The sequence below is a fragment of the Paroedura picta genome, chromosome 3 (assembly GCF_049243985.1).
Source record: "Paroedura picta isolate Pp20150507F chromosome 3, Ppicta_v3.0, whole genome shotgun sequence".
NCBI lineage: Eukaryota > Metazoa > Chordata > Lepidosauria > Squamata > Gekkonidae > Paroedura > Paroedura picta.
Genome location: NC_135371.1, coordinates 143,578,650 through 143,595,384, shown reverse-complemented (window position 1 = coordinate 143,595,384; position 16,735 = coordinate 143,578,650). Strand labels below are relative to the sequence as shown.

The window sequence follows — 16,735 nt, the reverse complement described above, 5'->3', positions numbered from 1 at the left end:
ATAGAGGGGCGGAACAAGGCTATACTAGACCCTGATGATACAGTCATCATGGTGACTACTACTAACTGTACTGGGATACAGGTATCTTGGACATGTAATTCTTGTGACCTATACGGATATAACTCCTCCTGCTTGTCTGCTAAGAAATCAAAGGGTCGCCCCCAAGGTGGATCATTTTATTTCTTGCAATTTAGAGAGCTCATCCTCCCACACTGACCAAATCATCAAAGGCAAGTAGGCCTGTGAAATAATCAGAAAGTAATCGCCCTTCAGGGACTTAGTCCCATGATGCAGCCGTTTTAAGTGGGAAGCATAAACTATTCTTTAAGATAATTTGTATGGAGCTTCTCCTAGTCCCTAACAGTGACTCAGGGTATCTGGCTTCTGAACCTGGTGCTACCAGATTCATTTGGTATGAAAAACTACTATTAAACTCAAGAGACAAAATGCTTTGGCTTGATAGTGACATTAACTGAAGACTTTTGTTTTTTCCCAAGGATGTGGCAAAAGTTGTCTTACTGGTACTGACAGGGAAACCTTTCAGGGTTCAGTACCAAGATACCATAGCCAAGTGATAAACCATGGTTGTATGTGATCTGCCAGACAACTGGCATGTAAACAAATGGGGAAAGTTTTTGACCTTGGGATGAAGGCACTCCCAACAGAGCTGTAATAAGTAAAATAAAATCTCATATCTCATAAGCCTATGTGGTCTACTGTCTCATGAGGTGACCAATAACCAGAGAACAGGAACTGTGCCTACTTTGGGTCACTGTATTCAAGCTTGACATATGAAATACATCTACAGAGTCATCAAATCAAACCACCTGTATAAATACTTGGTATAGATAACTAGAAAACTTTTAAAAAAGTTAAATGCTGGAAAAAACTGGCAAGTGGGCATATGTCTAGCCCACACTGTTCTCTTTGTTATTCCAAACAATTGGGTCCAAGGGGGGTTCTTGAGATGTATCTGGGAAGCAACTCTTATTTTCCCCTGGCCAGCAGCTACTGGAGGAGCACCAGGCCAAATGCTCCCCTGTGTGGGTGCAGGAAGAGGTGGGGCAACCCGCCATGACTAAAACTACAGCCTGCAGCCCGGCATGAAACCAGTGTGTAAACGATCTGCGAGTTGTTCTGCCAATAATACAGATGTTCTCTCTTTGCAACCTGGTACTACCAGAAGTGGCTAATAAATATGGGGAGTTTACTCAAGAACTCATCTGGAGCAGGCAGGCACCTACATTTTCTCCTGCTCATTGTCAGGCTGTCAGGACTGGGCAGTAGTACTAATATTCTTCAAATCTGAAAATTTTGACGATCAACCAGGCTATGCAATAAGCGCTTTAACTAAATCAGTTCATCAGTCCATCACTACCAGTGTTGTTCAGAGAGGCTTTACTATTAACTTTCCCTCTGCATGGAGTCCTGGACTTCGTCTCCCAGCCAAGGGTTAAAGAGGGCCAACTCTGGTTAGCTTCCAATAACTGGTTTTTACTTATTTATATTAATGCTTCTGTGATGAGATTGTATTGGTCTGGTTTGTCCAGTACTGTCATCCTGCAGACTGTTAGCAAGCCTCTAGACCCTTTGGGAAGGGATCCTTAAAATCGCCAATATTTAAATATGGAGATGCTACATAAAAGGCAGAAAATCCTCCACTGAATCACAACCCTTTCCATTCAGAAGGGAGGAATTTCCCTTCTCCTCAAGTATTAGTGGAATTGGTTAGGATCTGGTAAAGATCTGTACATTCCCATCCTATAAGCAGGTTATTTGATCTGGAGGATCTTTTGCCCTGCTCCAAGATTCTATATCCCTCATACCTGAGGATAATGAGAGAATGAAAGGGCAGCTTGACTGGGAAGCTCAGCCCCATTAATAAAAACCACCATTTGAAGGAAGGTTAAACTTTCTTCCTCATGGTTTACCTTAGAAGGGGAAGGATTCTATTATCAGGTTAAAGAACTGGGAACACATGTCAACAGTGAAGGCTTCAAGGTTGTTGGTGTCCATCTGCCTTCCATAGAATGCTTACTAAATAAACAGAAAGAAATTTCCAAGCTGGCAATGGCAAAAAGCTTTATTCAGAACGAGATACTAGGTATAATACCTCATTTTTGTATTTTAATTCCTCAGTGCACTTATTTCTGAATTTTTTTCCAAGTCTTCAACCCACTTCCTAATTCTTATGTTTTATATACCTTATATTTTATCTTATATCTTATAAGATAGTTACCTTTATGTACCTTTGATATTAATAGACCCAAATTACATGACTAAAAATAAAATATAAGGTATATAAAATATAATAATTAAGTAGTGGGTTGAAGACTTTGTTTCTATCCCTGGAAAAAAACCCAATTTACGGAGGAAGTAAAATACGAAAATGAGGTTTTATACCTAGGAACTCGTTCTGAATAAAGCTTTTTGCTATTGACAGCTTGGAAATTTCTTTCTGTTTATTCATCTTCGGCTGACGGGTCGTCTCTGCTTGTTCCATAGCAGGCTTGGCACCACTGGACCCGGGCTATGTCGTTCCATAGCATCCAAAATGGCCACAAAAAGGGTTCGACCAAAACAGGCTGAGACTGCTTTAGAGAAGTGCTTTTTGCTCTTCTGCATTGAGTGTCTTAATTGGGCTCTTTTATGGTGCTTTCCCCCCACCATTGACAGTGCAGCTCTTTCAGGGAATATGTAGGCTGGAACCAAAGCTTTCGTGCTCTTTACCCTCATAGAGGGTTCTATGTTTCTGTCAAGAAGAAAGCTGTCTTCTCAGGCTTGTTCTGATGCATGGCGGCGGCAGCTGAAAAGCACACCTGAGGCAACCACATGTAAAATGGTCATTGCAATAGCAGTTCATCAAGCTTACTTACAGATATTAGCTCATTTGCCATTGGCAATAGCAGCTGCAGTTGTTTTCTGTCTCCCTTCTTTTGGACTGCTTCAGAATGGACAGGAAAGCAAGTTAAGGAAAGGAGAGAGAAATGTAAAAGGCAGGAGACAAAATTAAGGGGGAAACGAGTAGAATTATCATAGTGGAAAGCAAAACCAAAACAGAATAGCCTAATCTAGCTGCTCTCCCTTTCAAGGCAGGAAGAAAACTGAGCTGGGGGTTGTCCCACACAAGGAGACAGGAAGTGGAAAGAAGTTTGTTTCCCAGCTCCCTGAATGACTGGTGGGAAAACCAATCCAAGATGTCCTCCAGTTCAGAAGAGGACACTCAACATCAACAGGGGAAACTGTACCAGTGATCCCCATTTCAGTGAAAATATGATCAACCATACTGTAGTTAAAACAGGAAACTCAATATCTATAGGCGACAGCCATAGCAAACAACACTTAACACCCATGGGTTTATGGTAATCTTAGACCATGCGAGGGTAAAACTGGATAGGTACTCTTGGAAACTGAGGGCAAATTCAGACATTGTCAGAAAGCCAGTCTAGCAGCTTTTCCAGCATCCTTATAAGGCTGAGAAATCTAGGGCAGCCTAGATCTGGAATTAGCCCGTCTCCTTGAGTTCTGTTGCAGATGAGGGGCAGATCTGGCCTGCTGATTCTGCTGGTGTTCGTAAGATCGCTGGTAAATAGGCTGGAATCTGGAAAAATAGTGGTTCCTTGAAATAGATGGCTGTTCCCAGCTAATGTCAAAAGGAGCACCTGAATTTCTGGGAGCTCAGATGGCCTTGCCAGAGGCTTGTATGCCAGGAGCTCATCCCCAGAAGGGACGGCAGCCGGGAGGGTGGGGGAGCTCCTGGCATACAAGCTTCTGGCAAGGCCATCTGAGCACCCAGAAATTCAGGTGGTAGGAATCAGTTGTGAGGTTGTTGGCAACAATGTCTATAAGCCAGAGCTTGAACCAATCACGAATGCTGCTGGATTTGTCAAGTTTCCAGATACTGCCCAGTCGTAAACACAAGTCAAAGGTCAGTGCCAAAACAGCCACTCAAACAAGCAGTCGAATCAAACAAGGGCAGAAGAGGGTCCATAGCCAAAGGTCGGTAAAGTACAAAGAACCCAATTGAAACAAAGTAACAGGAACAGGGAGTGCAAGCTCAAGAATAAGGGACATTGCCAGCACAGTGAGCCATTGCCTCCACCCTAGTTTTAAGCTTGATGTTCAGCTAAGCATGAACAGCTGCCTGATTAGTTAGGGCTCTGCAACCATTCATGGAGGCCAGACCTACAATGAGTTGCTAACCTGGCTGAGCGCCCTCTGTCCAGCAACATGAAGCATTGCTTGACATGCCGTTGTTCTCTGGGCTCAGGAGATATGGGTGGAGAATCACTAGCCCAGAGGCTGAGTGCTTGTAACTGGTTCAAGTTCTGAGATGGGCTCCTGGGCCAGTTCTGAGTCTGCTGGAGGTTCCTGTGGCTCTGGTGCTGATCCTGGCAGAACTCTGCACACTGTTTCTTCCTCAGAATTTGATGAGGGACCTGACAGGGTTGGAGATCTGCGCTCAGATCTGGAGTCCTCATGGGCCTTCAGATTGCAGACAATCATGGATGTAGACAGGGAATGACCTCATGGAGAGGGAGGAAGGAGGAAGCCAAGGCTGCAGCTGAAGGCTCAGTCACTGACTTTGGTTCTGAAGGAATATAGGAAGCCAAGCGATGTTTCTGCTTCAATTTTGATTTGTGTCTCTTCAGCAGCTCTATGGTGGTTCTGAAGAAGACCTCATTTATCCTGAACTGAAAATCTTGGTTCTTTATGGGTTGAATCCCAATGTAGAATTGATTTTGCAGAGGCAAAATGGAGGACCTGAGGGGCACTCCCTAGGTAACCTGGGCATCATAAAAATCTGGTTTCTGCTCATAGGTAACAATTTTACAGTCAAAGGAGCAGAAACCAATAATGGCTTGTGCCATAAGGCACCCTTCAAGCGCAAAGCACAGTCCACACTGTTAAATGCTGACATTTAGCACATGTGCATAATATTATGGGGCTCCCCTAAGCACATCAGATATACCGATGTTCATTGGTTTTTATAATTTTCATTGAGCAAGTTACATACTTTTTAAACAGAGCCATCTCTACAAACTATCCACAACCAGAGTGCTAGCAAGTAGAAATACTCTCAGAGCTACAATAAAGAGAGAACTGAGGGATGTGAGAAGGCCCCTCCCAAAGCACATAATTGTTAGGTTGGAAATGGCCATGGAACTCTAATTGGAGGGGCCCTCAAGGGCTGTTACTTAGCTAGTGATCTTCCAGTGGCTAGCCTGTACACCAGCACAGTACCCACGACAATGAACAATCTCATTAATTATCAACTTTTCAACCCAGTTCTATTAAACTGGGGGGAGGGGGAGAGGAATTAGCCTTTTATTGCCCCCCAAAATGGTTTGATAATGATTGCAGAAAGACTAAAAATCAATTCAAATCTTACGCAGCTTTCACTGTTGTACACATAAAGGAAATATAAACTTCTCCTGAAAAGGAAAAGCATCAGTGGCACAATCATTGACATTCGTTTAGGATAACGTGAAAACCAGAATACCTACAGCACTCATCTTCTCAAACTAACTTATTGTCCTATTTTAACCACCATAAATCACCGTGCTAAAAGGCAGGGAAAAAATACTGAAAATAGAAAAAGCCCACCATAGTAAACAAAAAAATGAGAATGTTTGGGTAGAAATATTCTCATACTGTCATAATATGACTAGTAATATATTTAGATACTGAGTTAAAGTTTGCAGTACTGAACCCATCAATAGTATATTATACATAGCTTATTGTGGACAAAATTAGTCATATTAAAACAATAAACGCACCCGTGAAAGCATTTTGGATTTAAATTAAAGACTATAAGATTTAAATTAAAAAAATCTTCATACTGCATATTTTGAATGAGTAAATTCATGTCTGAAAAATATTTTTTTTCCTTTCATAACAGAAGAGGTAAGTAAAAAATAATACAGGTGTTTTGCTGTTTCCCTAGTGGTTGTGGTTGCTATTGCAGCCATGGAAAACCATTTTATTCAAACAAGGGTAGCCACTAATAAGACCTAACTTACAATGTTCCCAGCTACTTTCTGAAAAGTTCAGCAGTTGCCAGTGGAAATACTGGTAAGCATCATAGTACCGTGTTGTGGAGCCTCAGTTTAGACACTCCTCATCAGTGCAGTATTTGCCTAGGCTATAGAATGCTAATATGTTAAGTATACATAGCCATTTTGGACTGGAACCAGCTAAATTTAAACAAGATTCTAGGTCTGTGCAAAGCTGCATAAGCAAATTCTTCTTGCTGGCCAGCATTGTGTTTAAAGCAGGCCTTAGAAATCTGCATAGATAGATGGGAGAGATATGATGACCAAATTTCTAATTCTAGCTATGTAACCTCTGCTACATGATCCATACAAAGTATTTTTTCACTTCACATGCCATATGTCTTCCAATAAGTAGAACTATATAATGAGCCATCAGGCAATACTTGGGACCATGCTATGGGTCCATATTTGATATATGTTCAGCTGTATACATTTCTCTCTGTTGCAATTTTAGTGATGCATAATGCTCCCTCTTCCCTTTGCCACAAGTATCACCAGATTAAGGCTGAAGACAGCAATGTAATGCCCTGTGCATGCATTCCCATGCTCTTCTATGAATAATGCATGCTGGACATAATTGGAAAGCAGTTGTGCAAGCACCACCAAACCCTAGAATAACCTCCAACAAGATGCTACACACTTTATGTTAAATTTGGGCCTTAAAACTTAATCAAACTCTTGACGTTATATACTTTTCTCTTATTCAAATGTTTTGTACCTGGAATCACCTGATCCAGATAAACTGCTACGAGTAGATAAAGCACACTGTCCAGGGCCAACAGCAACAGAGCAATAACCAGTGGATACGGGCCGTAAGTTAAACTTGAAAAAATAGCTCCTTCTTCATAATCTTCTAAGTGCATAACCTGCAAACAAACATGAAACCTAAAGAAACTACAGTATGGCATCACTGTATTACATTTAGAATTAAGCAAAACCAAGATAACTCTATATAAATATGGGGATATTACAAGTCACGGTCTCTTTGAGATAGTACAGTACACTTACAGGGCAAACACCTGCTACAGAAGACACTTGTTGCAACTAGTAGCTGTAGCCTTAAGCTGACTACACAAAGCCACACATACCCTCTAGGGAAGGGCAGGGTATAAATGTAAAAACAAAGAAATAAAATAAAATACAAATTGTGGATTAAATTAATTTGTATGATGTATCTGTTCTAATATTCTGTCTGCAAAAAAATGTTTTAAAGCAGAAATTATATTAATAAGAAAGTATCATATACAGAATGTTAACTAAAAAGTGGCTGTAATCATTATATTCAGATATATAGCATTTATGGTATCTTATGTTTGAATCAGTGAAGCTATTGTTCCTATAAGACTACAAACAACAGTATGAAGTAAATTAAATATTTTACTAACCTGTGCAATACCAACTAAAAATGTGCACTGACACAGAGGGCTAAGTAACCACACAAAAGACTTTGGAAAATCCTCCAGAATGACAATGGTCAGTCCCACAAAACCAAATGCCAAGGTTGTCAAAAATTCAACTGTACCAACATGCTTTGATTTTTTGAAAAGAGGAGTCAACATGAATGCAAAGAAAACCTAAACAGAAATTTTAAAAATAATTATTGCTAAATAACAAATTGGCTTGCTTAGTACCTGCTACAGACAATATTCTCTATGAATTATTATTCAAGATCAGAAATAATCTAAATGATCAAAGTTCAAGTCACAATGTTACTGTTGTAGCGTTTCTACTGTATAAAACAAAAATCTGATTCTACAATGTGATTCTATGTAAAACGTTTATGCCAGCATATGCAGAAAGCAGAAAACAAGTTCAGAAACAAGAGTTTCACTGCTGATGCTAATTTCATTTGCACATGGTATCTTCAAGATAATTGAATGACCAGATTATCAGCAGCTATATATTACAAACTGCTGCCCAGTCTTAACATAGAGCTTTGCAAACAACAGCTAGGAATCAGAAGACATCCCCGAAATAATGCTTCCCTTCCCCCCCCCCAGCAGATCTGACTACTCTCAAACTATTCCCAGTGGTCTCCATTCTTCATGATCAGCAGCTGGAGAGGCATTTGGGACTGCAGTGGGATGGGAAATTGAGTATGTTGCATTATCATGGGCAGAAATCCTTAGATTTGTGAAAAATTTAGGGGCAGGGTGTTTCAGGTTACTGGGTACAATCCATGTCCATTACATAGCATCAGTGGCAGTTGTACTATAGCTTTAGTGGGCACTTCGCAAGACCCTTTTAAAGTTTTCAGGTTGAAAAAAGGAATATATTATTACATATTACTAGGGATGTATATTCAGCATAATCTGAGCTGAAAAAATACTCAAATATTTCTTATTGGTATCTTTTGGGTATAATTTAAACCAAATATAGTGGCTACTACTATAGCTAAGCCAGTTATAAAGCCAATTTTTTCAGTTTTTATTCAGGCGTACTCAACTATACCGATGATCAGCTCGGGTGGCAGGAGATGAGAGCTCCACAACACCCCAGCTGGGGCTCCTTCCTCTTGCAGCAGCAGATCTACTGGGGCAATGGCAGATCGGCCGTGCTCTGGACAAGCACTTTCCGCCACATGCAGATCCCAGGCCAACTTCTCCTGCAGCATATTTTAAACTGCTGGCTTTAAGAAAATTAGGAAAAGGACAGTAAATACTGAGGTTAAAATATTGTTCTGTGTGTCTGTTCTGTAATGAAAAGGAAATATGATTGTGTGTTGATTGCTGGGTTTCTCAGTATTTACTGCTCTTTTCCTAAGTGCTGCAATACTGAGCCACCTTTTGTATTTTTAATGGCATTTTTCTTCTCAACTCTATTGGATAGGAACAAATTGGGGATTTCTGAAAAATCTCATAACTAAATACTATACTGGTATTGTGATCTGGAATTTTCTGAAAATATTAAAATTTGGGGGGGATCCAAAAGACTTTGAACCCAAAACAAATGCCATTTTTATACCCCTACATATTATAATTACTTTCATCCTACTGTTCAGGAAAGTTTGAAACCTTCCTCAGGCTCAAGTGGCCTTCTTGCAACAAAAGTCTCTTCCTCTATTAATTTCAAGAAGGCCCTTGTACCAAAGCAAGGCTTCATACTTTTCTGAACAGAGTAATAGGATACAATGCTTATAAAGGGAAGGCTTATGTCGTCAGTAGCCGTTCCAATACATTCAACATAAAATGAGAACATATCTGCTGAAACACGCAAATAGCTGTTATTATTTGGGAACTGTTATTTATAAGGATATAAAGTGTCAGCCAAGGTTCCTTCTAATTTCCCTCCCGACTGAGTGGAGCAGTTCACATTCTGATCAAAATATAACTGCTGCAATCTTAAAACGGGCAGTGCAAGAACCTGTGCAGCTCCAGACTGGGCTTCCTATGTTAATCAGCAGCCATCACATGCACATGTTAGAAGGAACAATGGTGCCAGTTACTATTCAGAGCAAAGCAAAACAAAGCATAGAGAAACTATTTCCCAAGTGCATTAATAGCAAGAAGGACTATTAAAACAACACTGTCTTCAATATGTAAAGAATGAGTACACAGGCATACATACACACACTTACGGAGGATATTCCATATAGGAAAAAAAGAAGAAATATCACAAAGCTGCTACTTTTGGGAAAGAGTGAAGAGAATGTTGCAATGATCGACATGAGAAGGGACATGACAAATATCAGACTGGTGTACAGTAGGACCCAAGAAAGCCTAGAAAAAGAAAAACATAATGAAGGTTCATGAAGTCATATTCATGTGCATAACTATAGACAGGTTACTTGCTTGTAACTAATGTCCTTGCGTGTTATCTGTGCACTCTCACAACTGGTTTCTGAATCTGCACAGAATATGTTCAGAACTTTATAGAGACTAAGCTGAGCTGATGCTCTCTCCCTAAAAGACCCTCAGATTTCTTTGAGTGAACACCTTTCTATTCTCTGCCTTCTGACCCAGAACAGAGGCACCAGCAATAGGGAAGGAGGAGGGTTGAGTTGTTTAGCTGCACAGATCACCACTTGAAGAATATCACAGGATGGGATAAGGTTAGAAGGGGTAAAAGAATTCCCATATCTCCTGTCCCTTCATTTTAACCACCTCCTCCCACCATATTTCCCTCATCCCCCAATCATGGATATCCACAACCCCTGGCTGGCCTCACTACCATCCATCTGTTACACCACCTTTTTCTTCTCCCCCTTCCTCCCACAACTGCAACACGAAATCCACCCTAGCCCACTCCCCACCATTAATATTGCACAGCTAAATTAACTGCCTTAATTTAAGTCCATCAGACTTAGCCACCTCATGAGAAGGAAAGACTCCCTGGAAAAGAGCCTAATGCTGGGAGTGATTGAGGACAAAAGAAGAAGGAGACAACAGAGAATAAGGTGGCTGGATGGAGTCACTGAAGCAGTCAGTGCGAACTGAATTGGACTCCAGGGAATGGTAGAGGACAGGAAGGCCTGGAGGAACACTGTCCATGGGGTCGTAATGGGTCGGACATGACTTCACACCTAACAACAACAAAGTCCACCAGCTTAGTTTAAAAGGCCATCCCTCTAATCTCCCTGCTATCGCAAGGTGTGGGGAAACAGGCCCACTTTTGCTAGAGGGAAGCCTTAACAGTGAACTGTTGTAAGTGCTAAAATGGTTAGAACCCCATGAAGTCTTATAATCCATAAATTTAATTTACAAAACAAAGTTACTATTTTTCTATATTTATACAAAAACGAAGGAATTCCCCCACAAACAGTCTCCGTATAGTCAGTGGTAGAGAGACCTCTGTGACTGTGATTGCTATGCAGTTTGTAAAGAACCTCAGTAGGCATATGCACAGGTAAAAAAATCTGGACCATTTCAGATTCAGCTGGATCCAAAAGGATATGGATTTTCTTTTCTCTGTACTCCTCCGCGCTCCTTGGCAGCAGAGTGTCTCCACTGCATGAGAAAGGGAGGAGACATTTAAAGAGTTCGCCAATCAACTGACCATGACAGATCAGCTCTTAAGTGCGCCCTGCACTTGCACTTGCACTTTCCTTGATCTAGCTCTAGGCAGCTCCAGGAGGGAGAGTGAGGGTGGAGTAGAGGAGTCCTTTTGAGCTGGCTCTCCCTTTGAGCTGGCTGCAGAAGCCTCGAGGAGGTTGGGTGCAGGCTGGAATCGTACACCCTGCACTCAGTCTCCCCAATGATAGCCAGCTGCAGAAGCCTGAAGGACAGCTGGAGCTTGGTGTAGTGATTAAGGGTAGCGGCTTCTAATCTGGTGAGCCAGGTTTGATTCCCCACTCTTCCACATGCAGCCAAGTGGGTGACCTTGGGCTAGTCACAGTCTTGAAAGAGATGTTCTCACAGAGCAGTTTCAGATCTCCCTCAGCCCCATCTGTGGAGTTGTACCACACATATTAAAGAATTTATATAACTAGTTCTGTAACCTCTGCAGAGAATACATTAGCCCAGAGGTCCCCAACCCACGGGCCGTGGCCCGGTGCCGGGCCGCGGCTCCCTCTCCCCGCCCCCCCCTGCAGTAAAAAACTTCCCAGGCGGCAAGCTTGCGGGCCGGGAAGCTTCTTACTGCGGGAGGGGGGGAGAGAGAATCAGGGCTGCGCCCGTGCATTGCGCATGCACGGCCGGGGCCGCGCATTCGCACATGCGCGGGTGGGCAGTTGCCCTGCCAGTCCTCAGCCTCAAAAAGGTTGGGGACCACTGCATTAGCCTATATCAAGCCACAAGAGTATAGAACAGGTGTATAGGGATTTCCTGCATTTCTCTTTGTTCTGGCAACCTCTACTGACCCCCAGAAAGATTGTTTCAGAGGATGCAGCACCCACATGAATGAACTGCTGCATAGATCAAGGTGTTTCATGGAGGAAAGGGGATTAAATTCAGTCTGTGTCTTCTGCAAGCACACTTTTGTTGGCAGAACAGAGAAGAGAGAGTGATATCACACTCTTTCCCCCTCCTCAATGTAATGCCCAACAGGTACAACAATTCCACTATTTGATCCTATAATTTCAGGAACCTGTAGCTTAGGTCCAGTTACTTTTCCAGTAGTTGGAAGAGGCAGCAATGGAGAACATGGAGAAATGAGCTTTCCACGGACACATGGTTGGATATAGGCCACTAATTTTATATACTGCCAACATTACAATATGTACAAATAATGTATGTTTATGTGCCCCCAATCTTATTTTCACAGTCCTTTCAATAAACTTTCAAAAACTATACTCAAAATCCCCCTCATAAATTTCTCCATTAGAAAAATTTGACAGTATTATCTTCCTTTTTATGAACCTTCTTTATCAAGAATAATTTGAAGAATTTTTCATTTGTAACATTTGGAAAGGCTTCACCTTTACAAAGACTAGCAGCTTGCAAACATAAATGCTTTTTCAGTATAGAAGAGAGTCAACTGGTACAATATACCTTACCTACTCAAAAAGCACAATAAAAATGTTGGGAAAGTCAATCCATATACACTATTGCACCCTTCCAGTGAAATTCTTTAGAAATATGTGGATAGCAAATAGATGCAATTCTGTATGTAGCAGAGCTGTTTATAACAGCTGAATTTAGCTGGAAACATGTAATTTCCTGCCTCAGAAGCTGCAGCAACTGACAGAAAAAGGCAGACAATTCTGCTTGAGAGTTGCTCACTTGAAGATGGGCAAGGCAGCACCATGTGTATATATATTTGCCACTGTAAGCTGCTGTTAGCAGACCCTTGCCTAGCTAGTGAAAGGCAGCGCCAACCCAGATCCTGCTGTGGAGAACTGGTAGATGTTCATAGTGTTAAAATATAGCTATATTAGGACTGAGCTCACTTCTAAGAAACATAATCCTTTGTGATTTATAGCAGAAAGATGCCTTCCTCTTTAAGAAGGTATCTTAGAATTTATTTTTCTTTCTGCCATTAGCTGCTTTTTGGTATCTCCCCTCCAGTACTTTGTGTTTCAGGAACAAGTGCTGAATAGTAGGACTGGGCCATAAAGTATTCTTTGCCCACCACCTTTCAAACTGAAAAAAATAGGACATGGATCCCAGTTCCATTTACTCTTAAGTCCTACTTAATTTTTTCTTCCTGAGGCTACACATATATGAACTTCAAGATTACTTAGGCCCATTTCTCCTTAAAAGTTTTATGCTTTAGATCTCAAGCCCTTTAAAAGTCACTCTAAAAATGTGCAACTTGATTCTGACCATATTTACTGATTTTAAAAGTCACTCTAAAAATGTGCAACTTGATTCTGACCATATTTACTGATTTTAATGGGAAATATTCCCAAGTACATGTACATAGGATTACCCCTGTTACATACTTTCACAGAGATACCATTCATACTTAATGTGGTATCATCTGCTTACAGTGTTTCTCCCAGTGATGATACAAAGGCAATTATGTAACAGAATATATGGCACCTGAAAACATACTTGTTCAGTTATATGGGTAATACTAAGCAAAGAAAGAAAAACATAAAGGCATCAATAGGACATAATTTTTCTAGTTTGGATCAAGATATAAGAGAGGCTGAAATATAGCAAGGGAATTTTTAACTTGGAAAGTTGATTTACTTCACTCTCTTCTAAACTTAAACAGCCAATAAGCCTTCAGGTTTAGAAGATGGAATGAATACACTCTTTGATATAGTTACAAGAACCAAACATTATAGTGATCTATATGAATTGCTTTAACTGACCACTATATTTTTAAGTTTAATGGGCCAAAGAACAAGAAATTGGTGGCAAAAACATCCTGCATCAATTCATCCTCAAGTTACGGTCAAAACATTATGCACTTCTTCTCTCGAGACAGAGAAACAATAAGTCATCTACTGTTTACAAAATCAAAACACATTCTCACATACCAAAATGCAGTGTCATGAAGACCCATAATCATTAAAAATTCCTTCAACTTCTTCTCCTTCTCTGCTGTAATATGAGTTGCCAAATAACAGCCAAAGGGTGAAAATGCAATTACTAGGTAAATCAAAATGATTGCACGAGGAAAATTATCTATTTCCATAACGGCAGATTCTCCCATCATGACTGCATTTGTAAATTCCAGGTCTTCCAAAACTGAATGATTAGTCTTCAACTAAGAAAAAGAGGGAAATGTTGAAATCAGTTTCTATAAGATTACTTCAAATGCATTGGCAGCCTTGAAAATTCAAGAAAGTGACTTGGCAGTAAACTGACATAGTAAAAGCACTGAGTTGCATTTTTTTGATTTTTACATTTTTAAAAATAAATTCAAGCATTTTCTTTACAGAAAGACATACATACATACATACATACATACATACACATACTAATATACCGGAGCGTCGCGGGTACTTCTCCCGGCCCCAGGAGCGGGCTAGCGGCGTCGCAGACACGGCGAAGCCACTCCCGGGGCTGGGAGAAGGCAGCGACCCAGGCCCCTAGGCCGGAACATCACGGGGCCTTCTCCTGGCCTCAGGAGCAGCCTCGCGAGGCCGCTCCTGGAGCTGGGAGAAGGCAGCAAGCGACCTCCTCACTCCGGAGCGTCCCGCGGGCTTGTTTGGTGCCCAAGAGCAGCCTCGCCGTGTCTGTGACGTGGCGAGGCTGCTCCGAGGGCCGAGAGAAGGGCTTTACCGACAGCTCTATCGCAGGAGCGGTTTAAAGATTGTTATAAATAAGGAAAAATGACAAAGCTGTAGCTGGATTCTAGTTAGCAGGTGGTCTAGTCCTTTTACAGAAAGTTGCAACAAAATGACCTTTTAGTTTTTAAGTCGTCCCATCCTCTCCCTTTTTCTCTCAAGTGTATATATGTCTTTTTAAGCTGTTTTAAGTCCCTGCAGAGTTGTTTTTTAACTGCTTTGTTCCAGTTTTGGGTACATTGTCTCTATATAGAATATATAATAGATTTAAATTAGTGATTGTTGAAATGAATAAAAAATGGGTCCACTATTTGATTATTTTAACGAGACCAAAACAAACCAGATTAAATTATTTTTACTACTTTCCCTATAAAACAGGTTTGAACTTTTGATACAGCGGACTCAGATGGAGGGTGAAGAATTTAGCAGATTCCACTCTAAATAACTCAAGTTATTAATTTGTCAGTGGGAAAGGATGATGTGTTAACATCTGACCAGAATGGTGGGAAGAGGTCTCAAGATCTCAGTCTGCTGGCATTGCAAACAATTATAGCAGGCACAGTGCAACTTACTTATAAGAGATTAGAGTTTACCACAAACTCTTTTCACAAGACAAGATTCCTGAACCAGGAAAATTCATTATGAAGACACAGAAGTCACTGAGAAGCAGTTTAAAAAGGCTAAAATATCTAGAGATAGGCCTTTATACAACAATAAGAAAATGATGTACTCCCTCTTTAAAAATAAGAATGTGCTTGAAGTAAACAACCTTCAGACCACAGTAACCTTCACTTTAAAAAGCATTAAAAAGCACTTGATATCAGATCTGAGCTGACTATTTCCAATAAGAAACTCCACTTGTAGGAAAGTTTGTTTATTGTAAAGTACAATGATGCTTCATCCCCAACAATCCTTACTAAGAGTAAAGTCAGGTGATTTTTGCTCCATTTTAACCTCTTGATCCCCTCCCCCTCCAATAATCTCTTAGGATGTGACGAGTTGTGATGGTGTTTTTCCATTAGCTACATCCCAGGGACTAGCAATAGCACTGTCACAGCGATCAGGCGGAACAGAGAGTCCCCCACAACTAACTTTCTACTGTAATAAGTCACATCTATGACTTCTAATTGAACAGACAGATAATAGAACCAGCCATAAACAACAGAGTGAGATGTTAACTGAAGATAAATGGCAAAGACAGGCATGGATTTGAGACTTGTCATACTTGTTGAATGTACTGGTTTATTCAATCAATTTAAAATTTACTGAAAAGTTAAACAAGGACCAATTTTGGGAGAGCTCTTAACCTTTTACTAGACTAGGATTCCAACAATGATGCTCAGTAACACCACTTATTCTAAAAGGCACAGAATTTAATTATCAAAATCTCTTTAGAATCCAATAAAAAAACAAGTTTGTATATTGTTCTTGTAATCTCTTGGTAGCAGATGACCAGATTATTGCCTTCTCATTAAATTTGGATAATTTGAAAGTTACCCTTTCCTCGGTTGCCTCAGTTTATATTCCCGCTCACACCTAGTATAATGATTCAAAGATTGGACTTCCTGGGGAAAATTGTCAATGAACTGCATGCCCAATTTTCAGTGTGTAAACTGCACCGAGCTTTTATTCCAAACCCAGGTCGATTCAGTCCCTGCCCTCTACACAGAACGCGATTTCCGTTTGGATTTGGGGTGATTTAAATTTTCCTTCTGCAGCAAGAAGGATTGATCCGGAGTGACCCTACCTTTATTGTGCAATATCTCAGAGTGCTTTTAACGCTCAATATTTCAAGATTCGGATTAGAGAAAGCTGGCTGTTTTGAATCTGGGCTCTCCTCCGTGGTAGAGGACCCGTGATTGGCCACAGGTGGTCATGTGACAGACTTGCCTTAAAGGAGAAGCCCCTAATTTCTCTCAACTTCTGTCGGTCCTTTTTCGATCCTCTCCCCTCCCCCTCCAAGAAAAGAAAGAGGCTCCCTGCCTGGCTCCTCTCCCCCCCCCCCTTCAAGAAAAGAAAGAAAGAGGCTTGGCTCCCCCTCTTTCCTGTTTCAATGGGG

At 41.0% G+C, this 16,735-nt stretch overlaps 1 protein-coding gene across 3 annotated transcripts in view; it reads right to left on the bottom strand.

Annotated features, from left to right (window-relative positions):
* Window positions 1-16,735, bottom strand: part of ABCA5 (ATP binding cassette subfamily A member 5) — an 89,169-nt gene that overhangs the window by 51,965 nt on the left and 20,469 nt on the right. For all 3 annotated transcript variants that reach the window (XM_077328351.1, XM_077328350.1, XM_077328352.1), the window contains exons 8-11: window positions 13,924-14,153; window positions 9,634-9,775; window positions 7,442-7,630; window positions 6,775-6,922 (exon numbers count right to left, since the gene is read on the bottom strand). In XM_077328351.1, coding sequence (XP_077184466.1) covers window positions 6,775-6,922; window positions 7,442-7,630; window positions 9,634-9,775; window positions 13,924-14,153 — 709 coding nt within the window. The remainder of the gene's footprint in view (window positions 1-6,774; window positions 6,923-7,441; window positions 7,631-9,633; window positions 9,776-13,923; window positions 14,154-16,735) is intronic.